We start from the raw sequence: 16,285 nt of genomic DNA, 5'->3' as shown, positions 1-16,285 counted from the left end.
TCCTGCCAAACTTAAAATTCACACAAATGAGAAAGTTTACACTTTACCTGAGACAGGTTGGAGATGCCCAGCAGAAAGCAGATGGAGTCCAATATGTTGGATTTCCCACTACCATTTAAACCAGTGATAGCATTGAAGAGGGGGTCAAAACCATTGACTTCTGTCCTCTGAGCATAGGACTTGAATCCCTCTAGAACAATTGACTTAATATGCATTTTCGATACTGTCTTGCGTCAGCAAACCTCTGACAGGCATCAAACAGGCCACAAACCAGTTCTGTAGTAAACAGAAATAACACCATCTAAGAGGAATGTAAACCTAGAATCAAAATGAACACGAGAGGCAAAAACAGGAATAAGAGGGCGATAGAAATAAAACAGCCACTTGACAAACTATCTCGTCGGATGTAGGCATCTTTCATTTACTCAAAAATATACCAGTTAGCCACTGTCTGAAAATTAAACCATTCAACTGGGAAGTCTTAACTATTTCTCCTACCTGTTTTTTCAGGTTTACCTTCTATTTTTACCATACTCTAGCTAGCAAAGACTACGGATTATTTCATATCCCATTCTCTTTGCCCATAACGTGCTTTTCTTTGATACTGGCATAGCTTATTCTCTACTGCACTCACGTCTTTGCTCAAATGTCACCTTACTGGAGTCCTTCCGGACATCCCTATGTCACCTCTCCACATTCCTTCACTCGGCTTTTTCCTTCATAGTACTTAAAGCTGATATTAGACGGCCATTATCTGTCTATAAGTTCCTGTAGGATCTTCACCTACGTCCGTCATGGCATCCCCGAATTGTGCTTGATCGCGGGAGGAGCGGAAGTCATTTACGTATTTACTAGAGAGATGAGATGTATCTCATATTCTCCAACTTCTAGCTTTTACTCAGGCTGTTATCTAGCTTCTCCAGGCCTGTCTACACCTCTCTGCCCTACTCAAAGGCCGAATAGGAACTAAACTTTATTCCTTTGGTCACCTGAGGTCCCTCTTTGCTACTAGTCGTCCTCCCCGCAGCCCCCGCAGCCCCCGCTTCCCGCCTCCCGCCAGGAAGCCTGACCGGGCCCAGCCGGCCGCGCTCAGGTAGACGCCTCACCGCTGCCTCAGGCCAGGGTTTGACGCACTCCAAAAGCTCCTCCGGTTCACAAAGGAGGGGAGCAGGCCGATTCTCTAGCCGCGGCTGCTACGAAGCGAATTTCACCATAGCGGCTACAATCCCCGCCAGTCCGCTCTCAACACCCGCGCCGGAACTATTTATTCCTTTGAATTTCGGCGCGAGCAAAGGACCCCACCCCCATTGCTTATTTCCTGTGCTGGTGCCTAGGAGCTGCCTGTCTTTAGGGTTCTATTTTTCTCCTGCACTCGAAGGATTAAAGCCGTAGGGCAATAGGCAAGAGAGTCTCGATAATGGCAACTCCAAGGACCCTGCGGCGCGGGCCTAGACACTACAGGAGCTGGTGGTATATGTTCACACCGGCGTCCGGCACTCTATAGTCAGCCCCAGACCTCGGCTCGGGGCCTTAGCGCTTCGCCAGCCCCCGCCTCCCCGGGCCCTCCGGTGAGCCCGCGGAGCCCTGTAGACTCCGCCTTCTCGAGGGCTCGGCGTTGCTAGCTGCGGCGAACTTCTTTCCCCCCAAAGCGAGAGTCAGGAAGTAGAAAGGCTTCCTCTGAGTGTTCTCGTCGGTTCTGTTTTGGAAGCCTCAGAATCTTCTGGGTACTCAGATTGCTGCAAAGTACAAGCTGTACTTCGTTGGGCCCGGAGAGGCACCGGCTTTTGGAGGACTCTGGCTCGCTTCCGGGCTCCGCCCCGTGCTGGCTGCGGACCTGGCAGAAGAGCCTTTTTATCTAAGTGTCCATGTCTGGAAGGGACAGTAGTCTACCTAGAGCTGTTCTGAGCCCAGAGTAGAAATTGTGTGGTGCTAAATAGCTGTTCACCTTCCTTACACTGGAAAGCGGTGTAATGATTAACCGACCCAACCTGTCGAGAATATTTCCGGAAATCTTTTAAGAGAGGTTACGTTTATTGATTTCTGAGTATTAGGCAATGTTCCAAAAGCTTTTAAAATCCTAGTAGCAACCCTATGAAATCGGAAATTACCCTCGTTTTACAAGTGAGTAAAATGAGTCCAAATAAAGGCTAAGCAGCCTGTCTAGTAAGCTGGGATTTGTTCCCAGGCGGTCTGGCCCCAGATTGCATGCTTTTAAATACCTGTAGGCTTCATGCATAGAATCTAGTACTATTAATAATAGACCCTGTTAATTGGTACGTATGGTTCTTTAGGAAGAAAAAAGGTGTCAGGATTACTCACGCTTCCAAGCACGTTGATACTAAACAGGGAGAACTTAACACTGGAATGGGTATGGTGTTATCCTAGGTGAGGTAACAAAAAGATGGAGCGGGCAACAGTGCTATTTGGGGATGGCTTGATCCTTTAGGGCTTCCATAACAAAATATAGACTGGGCAGCTTATGAACCACAGAAATCACATTTCTGGTGGCTGGAAAGTCCAAGAGCAAGGTGTATGTTTAGTGGATAGCACCTTCTGCCTCTGTCCTAACATGATGGAGAGGGTAGAGGGGGCTCCCTTGGGCCTGTTCTATAAGGACCTTAATCCCCTTCCTCACTTTCCAAGAGTCCATATACTAAAACCATCAGTTTGGGGGTTAGGATTTCAAAATGTGAATTTTGAGGGACACATCTAGACCACAGCATCTGGCATGTTTTTAAAGTTGCTTTCTTGGCCCTGGAATAGCCAAGAAATGCATTCAGTTGAGATGAGTGCAGTCATCTCAACTGGTATTAACCTACCAGGAATGTACCTATATTTTGAAAATATTTCTCTTTAAGGGAGTAAAATAAGTTTTAAGTGTTTTTTTTTAAGAAAAGATTTATTTATTTGATACGCTTACCCACTTCTGTGATGTCAACCATGCTTAATTCATGCTAACATCAATGAAGCAGATCTCTTTATGTACCTTGATTCCTGCATCCCCTAGGTTCCACAGCTATTCACTTGTACTATTCTGTTAACTCTTACACGTTTACTTTCACTTGTACTAATTCTGTTAACTCTTACATGTTTACTTTCAGCTGTGTCTCCTTCCTTTTATGATTTTGTGAGTAAAGAATTTTAATTTGCCAGCCAGGCACGGTGGCTCAGTCCTGTAATCCCAGCACTTTGGAGGCCAAGGCCGGCAGATCACCTGAGGTTGGGAGTTCGAGACCAGCCTAGCCAACATGGAGAAACCCTGTCTCTACTAAAAATACAAAATTAGCTGGGCATGGTGACACATACCTATAATCCCAGCTACTCGGAGGGCTGAGGCCGAAGAATCAGTTGAACCTGGGAGTTGGAAGTTGCAGGTGAGCCAAGATTGCACCACTGCACTCCAGCCTGGGCAACAAGAAGGAAACTCCATCTCAAAAAAAAAGAATTTTAATTTTCCAACAGATCCTAATGTGGACTTTTTCAAGTTGTGAAATAAAGTGATTTTTGGTATGAAAATGTGTGTTAAGACAAACTGTTGGTCTGGGCACTTTAACAACTAGCTGATACACTTATGTCAAATGGATGAAAATATATATACAAATGCACTTTTGTTGGATAAGGACTTTGGGGTGGTTATAAGAATGTGTAAGTCTACTCCCATTAAGACTATCGATTAAAATGAAAAATGTTTATAAAGGCAGAGATCTCTATCAGTTTAGGACTTGAGGAAATCACTGATGACTAAATTGCAAACCTGCCTCCTGAGATCACCACGGGTGAGTGGAAACGACTAAGGCACAAAGCCAATAAAGCGCCCTGATTTGGAGATGTGAGGTAGAAAGAGTATAGGGTAGATGCAGTAAAAATAAAACACTGTTCTTGCTTCATCACTGTGGATTTAAATTGTTTAAAAGCTTCAACACTAGCAGGCAGTGTTTCAAGCAGAAATCTGGCAGCTGGGGGAGTTGAGTCCTTATATAGAAGGCATCTGTACCAGCAAGGACACACATACAGCCATAAAGCAGGACCTAGGAGAGAGATTTGGTCCTCTACTCTCCTAGGGAACTGGGTGGAACCTGCTCTTTCTTGGGTATGCTTTTCTAATTTTAGAGTGCTAAAGAAGCTCTTCTCACAGGGACCTAAGTGAATCCTTTCTCCTTAGGACAAAGGACAGAAGGAAAAAAAGAAAGGACTTAACACAGAAATAAGGAAGGTTCATTTTGTTGAGAGATTATTTTTAGGCTCAAGGGAATGAATTGATAATGACAGTAAATTTATATTTTTACATTGTATTGACTAGCAGCACTTGTTTTGTTAGAGACAGAGTCTCAGTGTGTCTCAGGCTGGAGGGCAGTTGCCTAGCAGCACTTTTTAAAGACAGTCATGCACCACATAACATTTCAATATCCAACTACATTATATGACTGTGGTCCCCTAAGACTATAATGGAGCTGAAAAATCCCTATTGCTTAGTAATGTTTTAACATCACAGTGCAACATACTATCTTTTCTATGTTTAGATACGTTTAGAAGCACACAAACAACATTGTATTACAGTTACTACAGTAACTGAATACTACAGTATTCAGTATAGTAACATGCTATAAAAGTTTGTAGTCTAGGATCATAAGGCTATGCTATCTAGTTTTGTGTAAGTATACTTTATGATGTTTGCACAACAATGAAATTGCCTAATGGGGCATTTCTCAGAACGTATCTCGTCGTTAGGCAATGCATGACTGTATTTTATTTCTAACGCCATGTTACTTGAACTGTGGTTCACCAAATATAATCTGTTTGACAAACCTGGGAAGAAACACAGCTAAGCGTAATTTTAAATGAGGAGGAGAAAAGGAGGTTATTCATTCACTAGTAGGATCTGGTTAGACTCACTCATTTTAATTTCAATGACAATATTGTTTTCAAAACTACATGTTCAGTTCTTTGTGAAATCTGCCTATTCTTTCATTATGATTTCTATTATTTTACCCTTTTAATTAAGTTATATTTCTTTATTTTATCTTCTTTTCTAGTAGTTCTGTTATTTTTAGCTTTTGAGTTTCTAACTCTCGTTTACAACCTCCACTGACTCTTATTCAGTGATTTATTTCCTCGCGTGGTGCTCTTCTTCAGTGGGGTTGTTTTGTTTATGGGACTCTCTTATGCCCTTAGTTGCAAGAGTCCCTTTAGAGCAATTATGCATTTGCTTCTGCCGGCATACTGTAGCTTTTAAAGATCCTGAAGCATTTTCACATGATAATTTCTCAGTTTGTGGCTCCTGAATTATGTAAATATTATAAATTTAGATCTGTTGCAGGGCTGCAGTTTTGGTTTCTCGTAAGTACCTTATATTTTTTTGTCCCTATTCAAAGCTCCAAAGAACAAATTTTTCATTGCTTCCCCAGACTAGTAGATTGCCTTTTTCCACTTCCAGTGACTGGCGATTCCTAAGGCTCTAGATGTTACCTAGAGACTTGGTTCCAACTCACCCCCTTTATCAAAGCTCAGCCTTGTGATTGGACATTAAAACCCAACTACTGGCTCCTGAGGCATGTAGCCAAGTGTAAAATTTTGGAGGACTACCACAGTATCAGTTCTGCTTTCTGCTCTTCAATTTTTAAATTTTATTTTGGACACTGAGAATTTTGTTTTTTGTTTTCAAGGTTGTATATGGTTTCTATAACAATAATTATATTTTATCCATTATTTCTATAAGTTTATAAAGGAAAGCTCAGTTGACCATGTTGGAGGAGATCTTCTCTTTTCCTTTTCATGAAAAACATCAGTGATCTTTGTTTTGCTCCACCTGAGCCTTGCTTCCAGAGCTCACATTCTATATTCAAAGTCACTATTCCTAAAAACCAGTTATCACTTCTCTAAAGAAGTCTGGTATTAGCTCTTAAGGAAGTATTTTCATGTACTACTCATAAAATGAGTTATATTCTTACTTGTTTCATATTTGTTTATTTCTGTTTTTCCAACTGTTGTTGGCTTTTATCACTTGCATGCTGGTTTATAGCCAGAGCTACTTATCTCGCCTCTCTTCTGCTTTGTCATCATACCCCTTCTTTTATGGGGACAATCATTTGCCTCTCTTCCTCAATTCTTCTCTTCCTCTTATTCTCATTTCATAGTTCTCCTTGTCATGGTGGTCTCATGTTACTTTTTATTTCAGATCCATACACATCTGCGTGATCCTCCTCCAACTGGTTTCTTTTTATTACCAAACTCAATTCTTACTAGATCCAAAGAGACTCTTCACTTTAAGATTTTTTGTTTTACAAGATCTGCTTCTGCAGTTAACGTCTCCTCTACCTCTTACGCCACTCTGCAGTACTCTACAGTCAACAAATATATTCTAACTTAATTTCCTACTTCAACAAGACTCTGCCTACTCTAAAGTTTTACAAAATATATGTGTTTCTATATAAAAATGATATCTCTCCTCTCTCTATAAACCTTTGGTGAAGATTATACACAAAGTTAATTCTGACCTCTTTAAGGTGGCATGTTTGACCTTTCATTGTCTGTTTCCAACCTACTTTCTCAAATTCATCTGCTGTTTTCTTCCTTAGAAGAAAGATTAGATTAGATTAAGGTAATAAGGTAAAAAATTAGATTAGATTAAATTAAGGTAATCCTTAGATTACCATGTCTTTTTTTTTCTAACTGCTATAAATTTATGCACCAATCAATAACAAAGAAAGTGCTCACTGACTTTGTTGGTGGATGGATGAATCAACGGATTCAATAAGTGTTTATAGGATGGCTACATTGTGCCAACAATTGTGTTATGTGCTGGGATACAAAGACGAATAAGATGTGTACCTGTCTCTAAGGAATCCATAGTTGAATGGAGAAGACTTGTGTAAAGACATTAACCAGGAGAAATGAAGAGTGAAAGGCAATCATCTAAATAGAGTAAATTGCACAGGCAATGGCACAGAAGATAAACATAATGTATGAATCAAGAAGAAGCAAGATTTAATGTAAGAGATCCACAGAAGGCAGGTTATGGAGCATTGTATGCACCATCTTAACTTTAACTTTGCATCATTCCTAAAGCATTCATGTTCTCCCTTTGCACATGCCCAACTCGAAATGTCCTTCACTCTTCACTTCTCTCACTTGTGTATTTCTACATGTTTTTCCATCTCAAATCTGATCCATTTCTGTAGTTACTTACAATGTCTTCTGTAATCCCTTAACCCTTTAGCCACACTTTTCTTCTGACCTCTATTCCCATTGTGATATACCTTCATGATACATCTTGGTGCCTGTCACATAGTCAATTCTTAAAAAATATTGGTTGAATATGAACAAGTTCAGGGGGTTCACTTGCTGCTCCCTCATTAAGGTAAAAGGAGATAATAGTTTAAAAAATACTTGAAAATATACAATATATTTCACAAAATAGTATTTTAAAGTTCAGTGAGTTCATTGTAGCGATCATTTCTCAGTGATCTAATATTGAAAACTTAAAAAATAACCTATTAGCAACATGTTCTATTTTGTAGTATCATCAGTGACCACTGTGATAATAGGGTGAAGAATGCAACATGAAATGTTTATTGCAGCTGTATGCTTCAGAGGGCTCTCGGCACCATATTCTTTTCCTCTGGTTTCACTTTTTTTTTTTTTGCCTATAAGTAAAAACATGCTTCTATGCTTTACAAACAGCTGCAGTTTCAGGTTGAAAGAATCTAATTCAGATACCACTTTCTTTGTTGCTGTCGAGATATAATTACCAACCCTCCTTTGTATTATCTTATTAATTACACAGACTCCTGTTACATGTATTTATTTATATGTTTGCCTCCCACTGTGAACACCTTGATGTCAGTGGACTTGCCTTGTAACTATCTGTAAACTCAGCATCCATCTAAATCTGGACACAGTTGTGCTCCATAAGTGGTAAATGAATGGATAAGCAACTACATGAACATACAAAGATTATAAAGATGGTCATTCTCTCCAAATCAGAAACTGTTTTCCAGATTTTTCAGATGAAAGTTTGTTGCTGTTGTTTTGTTATTTTTTACCCATAATTAAAACCGTAATTACCTGCATACTCCATCAAACATTAGTGTGCATAGAAACTCAGGAATTACTTGATCTCTATCTCCCCTTTCGCATGCTGGTTTTATCTCAAAACACTGACTTCCACTCCCACCTCTGTCTCATTATCGGTAGGTGGAAAATGGGGATGAATTCATAGACTTCTGTGCATTCTGTTTTGGTCTTCCCACTCCCTATAGCCCATTCTCCCCAAACTCCATCTCCACCCATAAGAGTGTAGTTTTGTGCTTCGGTTCCTGAGGGTCTTCAGGCCATGATGATAATGTATGGCATCAAGACATTTCTGAGAATTAAGAGGATATGTTTTTAAATAATAGTATTTGTAGGAAATCCACAGTGGAGTTCAGGTGAGACTTCAGCAATCCGAATCATGTTCTCTTTATGTCCCTTGTTAATAGATAATGAAGATCATGTCTCTATGTCTTTTCTGCCATTGCCAGGTATCCTTTCCCAGTCTCTTATGGGCAACTTGTTTGGAAACAAACACTCATGCAATTTCACAAGGACAAGTAATAATGAAAGTCATGGAATGGTCTAGGTACATATGTATTAAAAACATCTTTCTGTCCTTATGCTAAGAAAAGAAAGATGTTTTTAAAATAAACCTAACTGCCTACATTAATGTCAATATGTTAAAATACAAAGCAAAGTCGTTCATTTCTTTGCTGCTACATGTCTAAAATATTTCTGTTGTAACAGGGAACCATTGTTTACATTTGTGTAAATGAGTATCCATTCAGAGGACTTTACAAAAACAAAAGATTTTGTGCCTGAAAGTTTAATCCTTCACATTTTAAGAGAAGGAAAATCCTTGAAATTTAAAAATAACAGTTTTCCCATTGTTGCCTTTCAAGGATTTAAATAATCTTTTATTTCCAACTTGGCATGAATTGTTTATAATGATTATTAGAAAGTTATTTTATTGCTTAAACTATTGATTTATACTTGTGCTACACTTAGCTCCAAATACGTTCCCTAAGTTACTTCACGTAATATATGTAATTTCCTTTTCATAGCAAAAAAGCTGGATCTTGGAACTAGGCTTCGATCACAGAGCAGACTGAGATGAAAGTCCATCCATTCATTCAACAAACAATTGAATGCTAACAATGTCAGTGAACACTACCACAAACATTTCTACTGTATGGTGCTTATATTGTAGTGAATATCAATTTTTATTTTATTGATTATAAAGCATAACTTTCTGCAATAATTTTACACTACCTTAGGAGTACCTATCAGTCTTAATGCCTCAAGTAATTGCCCTTTTCATGTGACTACTGAAGCCCTCAAATCTTTGAAACCTCAGATGACCCATTTCACCAGATGCTTGGACATTCCCCATCAAGTTTGGATTTACAGTGGTTACTCAGATTTAGGTCAAGAACATAAAATCTGAACCACTTTAGGCACTGCTCATAAGGAGTAAATTCCTAGTGAAAAAGCAATATCCCTTAGGAATGATTGCTATAGCAAGCTAAAAGGTAGATATATAAATGTTTATAAAAAGCAGATTGGATTTAGCAGAGGTAGCAGTAGGAGGAAATGTTCTTAATAGTGCTGTTTGGTGGCACCTTCTTTTTCTACAAAGAAGTCTTGCCAGCAATTCTACTTGGATGACTAATTTGGAGCGATTTTTATCTTGTATATTCTTGTTAGTTAATAGGATCTAGGATATAACAACCTGGTGAGAATTTCTCTGTGAAAAACTATCAAATTTGTCTTATTCATGAAACTCATCAATAAGCTATAATTCAGCATTTTATAACTAGGAAAAATAAAACTGGGGTCCTGCTGTTTAAGAGACTAGGGGAATTTAACAGAACACTGGGAGATTTATAGTAGACTTATGATGAAGAGACACTCTAACCGGAAGCTTAATTGTGATTTAAGTTATAGGTCAAGCTGTGCAATGTGTTTTCTTTTTAGGGGGAAATCTTTAGGGAGATAGAGAGTGCTTGTTCAAAGAAGAAACAGAACAAATGAGAAAACAGACTGCATTTTCTGTTTTTCTTTTAGAATGTCAAGCTGCGTTAAGTCAAACTGCCCCTGAGTTCCTGATGATGGCTGTGGTGAAACTGCCTTGTTTTACTTTCTTGCCTTCTTTTCTAGAGCAGTTATTTTACCCAAAAATAACAAAAATCTATGGGCAGCATATCAGCCAGAAAAGTAATATGGAAACCAGAGATAAAGTGCACTCAACCTTTCTAGAACTGTGACATCCTATAATTTTAGGCTGAGTTACATAAAATTGATAAGTAATATGAAGGAAAGAACCCTTGAAAAATTATTGCAAACGGGAATATTGAGGCTTCTAGTGATTTTCTTAAAATTTTTATCTCAAGTAACTTAAGGTCTCATGAGGAAATGAAATTTGTATACAAATAATTTTAATTGAAAGTATAAAAAAATGGCTTCCCTGAAAAATGAAACTTAAAATACATAACAAAAGGTTGATTCTGTAGGGAGGATTTATATTGGGAAAAGGAGTAGGTATCACAGCCCAGATACCTACTCTCTAATATTTCCCTACCTCTTGGCAAAATCTTTCAATAACTAACAGCAGGACTGCCACACAGACTTAAGCTATGGATGTGTCAGAAGCATTTGAACCAGAGCAACTCCGTGTTGAACAGGGGTGGCTAAGACCCACTGAGCTGCATTCCCAGGCTGAGACCCACGGAGCTGCATTCCCAGGAGGTTAGGCATTCTTAGTTACAGGATGAGATAGGAGGTTGGCACAAGATACAAGTCACAAAGACCTTGCTGATAAAATAATGTGGTACAGAAGCCGGTCAAAACCCACCAAAATCAAGATGGGGATTGTCCTCACTGCTCATTATGTGCTGATTATAATTCATTCTAAAAGACTCTCCTACCAGTACAGTTTACAAATGTCATAACAATGTTAGGAAGTTATCCTCTATGGTCTAAAAAGGGGAGGAACTCTCAGTTCCAGGAATTGCCCACCTCTTTCCTGGAAAGCTCATGAATAATCCACCCCTTGTTTAGCATATAATCAAGAAATAACTATTAAGTGTAATAAGTCAAGCAGCCCATGCCACTGCTGTGTCTGTGGAGTAGCCATTCTTTTATTCCTTTACTTTCCTAATAAACTTACTTTCACTTTATGGACTCATCTGGAATTACTTCTTGCATGAGGTCCAGAAACCCTCTTTTAAAGTCTCCATCAGGACCTCTTTCTGGTAACATCTTCCTGGTGACCACGACGATATTAAACTAAAGAGACTCCCTATCCAAAGGAAACAGACTAGAGTACCAATTGAATGACTTTGGGACAAATGGTAGAACATTTTACCTGGGTGAAGGATGGGATTGGGCTAAAGGCCCAATTTAGGAGACTTAGAGCCTCTCCAAAGACAGAGAGCTTAAAGGCCCTTCTTAAGAAAAGGCAAGGCCGTTTGATAGAACTTAGGTTCAAGGCCCAAATTAGGAAGGTTAGAGTCCTTCCTAAGAATAGGAGGGTTAGAAGCTCCTTTCAATAAGTCCTTCTTGGTTAAAAATGGATTTGACATTATGGGATATTATACATTATTCTCTTTGGATTAATCTGCCGCACACTCTTTGCTGATGGCTGTGGGTGACAGGATTAGGTGTGTTTCGGATCACTGGATGTGGGGATCATTTTTTCCCTAAAGGGGAAAACTTGAGAGCTGATGAGACTGCTGGAAAAGATCCCTTCACCACTGACAAGTAGCCACGTGAACTTGAGATTCAGTGTTGCTGCAATGGGTAGGTCTTTCTCTGGCCTCCCTGAGCTCCTCGTTTTCCCCACTGTGCTGTAGGCAATACTTTTCTCCCCTTCTCTTTTCCATCTTTCCTGTTACTTAGGGCAAACTTCTGCTCTTTCAGTTTGCCCAGAGACCACATGTTGAAACTCCTGGTCGGAAGACCATTACACATTACTTTGAGTGGATCAAAGATGACAAGGCCCAACCAGGGGCATGTTTGAGCCTTGCCAGTTTGATATTGGGTGCTAAGCAGAGTGGCTAATGTCTCTGTTTTGTCACTTGTATTTTGCTTTGGCTGGTTTGGAAAATGTTAATTTGGCTACCCCATGCATTCTGTTGGGTGACATCTTGCAAAACTGAGAGGCTTTTGCCTATGGTTTCATGAAATGGAAAAAGGTGATTTTTCCTTTGTGTTGCAGTTTGGCCCCTAGGGCTATGGTGCTGCAAGCCAGGTCACTAGGGTTGCTCAGGGAAAGGGAACCCAGAAGCTTGGCATGGCAGCAAAAGGGTAAGAATTTCTTACCATTCAGATTTCTGGCTTCTCTGTGCAAACAAGCTGTAGGAACAGTAAACATCACTGTTTTTTCCTGTGTAAAGTTTTGATTAATGGGAATAAGAATTTTCCCATTAAGCTAGTCTTAAGCTGTAGCGAATCTGGTGTACTTTGTGCTACAAAGTTGTCTTTCCATATCATTCTGTCAGAAGGAGGGGTACCTTAGGACAGAACACTGGCTTAAACCCCCATGTGATGGTTAATACTGAGTGTCAAATAGACTGAATTGAAAGATGAAAAGTATTGTTCCTGGGTGTGTCTGTGAGGGAGCTGCCAAAGGAGGCTAACATGAGTTGGTGGCCTGGGAGAGGCAGACCCACCCTCAATCTGGACAGGCACCATCTAGTCAGCTGTCAGCATGGCTAGGATAAAAGCAGGCAGAGGAATGTGGAAAGACTAAACTAGCTGAGTCTTCTGGCCTCCATGATTCTCCCATGCTGGATGCTTCCCAGCCTTGAACATCAGGCTCCAAGTTCTTTAGCTTTAGGACTCTTGGCCTTACACCAGTGATTTGCCAGGGGCTCTCAGGTCTTCAGCCACAGACTGAAGGCTCACTATTGGCTTTACTACTTTTCAAGTTTTGGGACTGAGACTGGCTTTCTGGCCCATCGGCTTGCAGATGGCCTATTGTGGGACTTCACCTTGTGATTGTGTGAGATAATTCTCCTAATAAATTCCCCTTCATATATTCATCTATCCTATTAGTTCTATCCCTTCAGAGAACCCTGACTGATACACCCTAATACACCTGACTAAGACTGTTGTTCAAGACAGCCCATCAAACTAGTCACTTACAAACTTTGCTTCAGGTCCCTGAAAAAAAAAGAAAACAAAACAAAATCAAAACTGGATAAAGTTTCCCTCTTGTCATGTTTTATGTTCTTGGGAGCTTGACCTTATAACCATGTGGCAGTTCTTCCTCTTTGTCCCTGCCATCCAGAGGACAGAAGTTTTGGGGTTCATGTCATAGTTAGCCCTAAAAATTATCTTGAGCAATTAAAAGCCTCTGCAGGCTCAAAATGGACTGTTCCAGACTCCTGGGATGAGCAGTGGAGACTGCCCAGTTCTGTAGAACAATTTCTGATTTCCTTTCTTGAAGTTTCCTTCTTATGAGTACCTGGGAGGTTACCTTTGGTAAAGTTCAAAAGCCAGAAGTATTTGCTGTTTAGCCTGGCTAGAGTCTGGTAATGAGATATAAAAGGTTTTTTTTGTTTTGTTTTGTTTTTAAAGAGTGCTATGGTTAAAAGTCAGCTTAATTAAAAGTGGATATTCAAGTTCTAACAGCCTGGGACTCCATGGGAAAAACAGGAGGCACTACAGACTCCACTTGGGGAAAAACCTCTGTTTTCTTCATGAAAACCCAAAATTGAAATCAGATAGATCCCCCTCAAAATCTAAGACTCTCTTCTGTTTTGCATTGTGTTGTCTGTCATTTTTGACTTTTGGGGGTATCAGAAATTACTTTGCATTATAAGAGAGTTTTGGTGTGTAATAACTAGGTAGGAAATATACTTTTGGGGATGGCTAATAGAGATACTTGGCTCTTTGCAAGTTTGGATTAGAGAATCATGCACTCAGCCACCTAGAAAGTATGAAAATGTCCCCATTCCCCACTGAGAGATAAGACTCCCATGGGGGAGGGGTTGATTCCCTCTTAATTTTTTTTTTTTTTTTTTTTTTTTTTGAGACGGAGTTTCGCTCTAGTTACCCAGGCTGGAGTGCAATGGCGCGATCTCGGCTCACCACAACCTCCGCCTCCTGGGTTCAGGCAATTCTCCTGCCTCAGCCTCCCGAGTAGCTGGGATTACAGGCACGCGCCACCATGCCCAGCTAATTTTTTGTATTTTTAGTAGAGACGGGGTTTCACCATGTTGACCAGGATGGTCTCGATCTCTTGACCTCGTGATCCACCCGCCTCGGCCTCCCAGATTCCCTCTTTTTTAAAATTTAACTTTATTTTAAGTTTTGGGATACATGTACACGTTTGTTACATAGGTAAACATGTGCCATGGTGGTTTACTGCACCTATGAATCCAATACCTAGGTATTAAGCCCCACATGCATAAGCTATTTATCCTGATGCTTTCCCTAACAGACCCCAGTGTGTGTTGTTCTCTTCCTTGTGTCCATGTGTTCTCATTGGTCAGTTCCCACTTATAAGTGAGAACATGTGGTGTTTGGTTTTCTGTTCCTGTGTTAGTTTGCTGAAGATAATGGCTTCCAGCTTCATCCATGTCCCTGAAAATAACATTATCCCATTCCTTATTCCCTCTTTTTTTGGAGATCTAGGATCTAATATAAAAATGAGACCTTTGATTTTGGGGATCTGTTTTGGCTTCCAGCCATGCCTGCTTATTAGGTCTTAGAAACTGCATGCTTTCCCATTCCTATTTCTCCAAGGGCTCCACCCTATAGACAGGAATCCAGTTAAGAAACTTGCAAATGGAAAATCTTACAAGTACTGGATTTTCTGTCTGTCTACATATTTATATGTGTTGTGTGTGTGTGTGTGTGTGTGTGTGTGTGTGATGTTTATATAAGAGCTCCGATTAATTGGCTTAAAAATAATAGGCAATTAAATCAACTGTTGTCAGAAAAATAAAAATGAATACCTTTTAGTTTATGTGACTTTAGTAATCTTTAGGAATTAAACAGTTTTAGATTATTGATAAAACAAAGACATTTGGCCTAAATTGCCCAGGTCAGATTTAGGTTTGCCAAGTAATTTGATGTCATAAATTGCTTCTTTAACTTGATAATTGTTCGGATTACCTTCTTTGGGGGCATTAGATTCTAGGTAAGTCCTGGGAACATGTGGAATTATCCATGCCCCGGCTATGCTGAAAACAGTCAGACCTTATCTGCACTTCTGACTAGTGTCTTAGGCTTCATACCTGACACATAATTAAAATCCTTACTTACCAGGTTTTTCACCAAAAATAAAAGTTACTCAGTTAACACTGTAACATGTAATTGAGTCTACTGAATAAACAGTTTTACGTGAAAGTTGTGTAAAGACAGTGACATGTGTTTTTGGCAAAAGTTTATAAGAAGGCATGGGAATGTGGATTTTTTGGCCTACTTTAGAGGGTTAAAGAATTTTTTTCCAGTTACATAGGAAAAAGCTGAAGGTTTGAACAAGTTGTGGAAAGTATGTAAACAACCTTATAAAAGAAATTCTGTGTGTGAACATATTTGCTCAAGTTAACTGGGGTATTATTCAGTTTTTTTTTTATAAATTGAACCTTGGCATAAAAGCACAACAGAGTTTTCTTAGAGCACTGATCTAGTCTTTAATAAAAAATTGTAAAGGGTTATAAAAGGTTTATGAGACTCTTACCTTATGATCTAACTGATTAAGATTGGATAGATTTGTCTTAAGAATTGGGTTTGGCATCAATACTACACTAATGCAAAGGTGAAATTTGGCTTTCTCTCTTGAACAAGATTGTTATGTTATATTTAAAAATGTTAAAACATTTTTGTTTGCCTTTTAAATAAACTGTAGGAAAAAGAAGGGAAAGGAAAGAGAGTGTTTAGAAAGCTAACTCTTCCCTCTATTAAGGAGTAAAATATTTATTTGTATAAATATGTTCTATGTATGTGTTCCAAAATTATGGGAAACTCCTATAATTCTGATATAATTTAGTGCATGTTATTACTAGGTATAATTGTTATGTAAAATTGTTGTATGTCACAGAAGTAACCAAAATTTCCTTGTCAATTGTGGCTTTAATAGTGGCTGTCCTAAGACTTTTGTCATCCACAGACAATTGTTGTCTTATTTTGATCCTCTTCAAAAGGTGGTTTATAATCAGCTATAGGACTTTGACAAGTGCTCTTAAATACAGGTTTCTGATAACTTTGGAGATTGTGACATTAGAATGGAGGAAAAGCTTCC

General features: G+C 39.3%; 1 protein-coding gene and 1 long non-coding RNA gene across 4 annotated transcripts in view; one reads left to right on the top strand and one right to left on the bottom strand.

Annotated features, from left to right (window-relative positions):
* SMC2 (structural maintenance of chromosomes 2) overlaps positions 1 to 1,281 on the bottom strand; it is a 52,080-nt gene extending 50,799 nt beyond the window's left edge. Inside the window, exons 1-2 of one of the 3 annotated variants that reach the window (XM_009000516.5) lie at positions 1,107 to 1,281; positions 48 to 318 (exon numbers count right to left, since the gene is read on the bottom strand). In XM_009000516.5, the coding sequence (XP_008998764.1) occupies positions 48 to 215 (168 nt within the window). In that variant the 5' untranslated portion in view covers positions 216 to 318; positions 1,107 to 1,281. Of the gene's footprint in view, positions 1 to 47; positions 319 to 787; positions 817 to 1,106 lie in introns of those variants that run through there. The other 2 variants (XM_002743157.7, XM_009000518.5) reach the window with 2 other exon arrangements.
* A 314-nt stretch (positions 1,282 to 1,595) lies between these two features.
* Positions 1,596 to 3,510, top strand: LOC128932531 (uncharacterized). The gene is made up of 2 exons (XR_008482435.2): positions 1,596 to 2,121; positions 3,102 to 3,510. It is a non-coding gene; the product is annotated as an uncharacterized LOC128932531 (long non-coding RNA).
* The last annotated feature ends 12,775 nt before the right edge of the window (positions 3,511 to 16,285 follow it).

This window comes from Callithrix jacchus, chromosome 1 (assembly GCF_049354715.1).
Source record: "Callithrix jacchus isolate 240 chromosome 1, calJac240_pri, whole genome shotgun sequence".
Classification (NCBI taxonomy): domain Eukaryota; kingdom Metazoa; phylum Chordata; class Mammalia; order Primates; family Cebidae; genus Callithrix; species Callithrix jacchus.
This window is presented reverse-complemented; position numbering and strand designations above follow the sequence as displayed.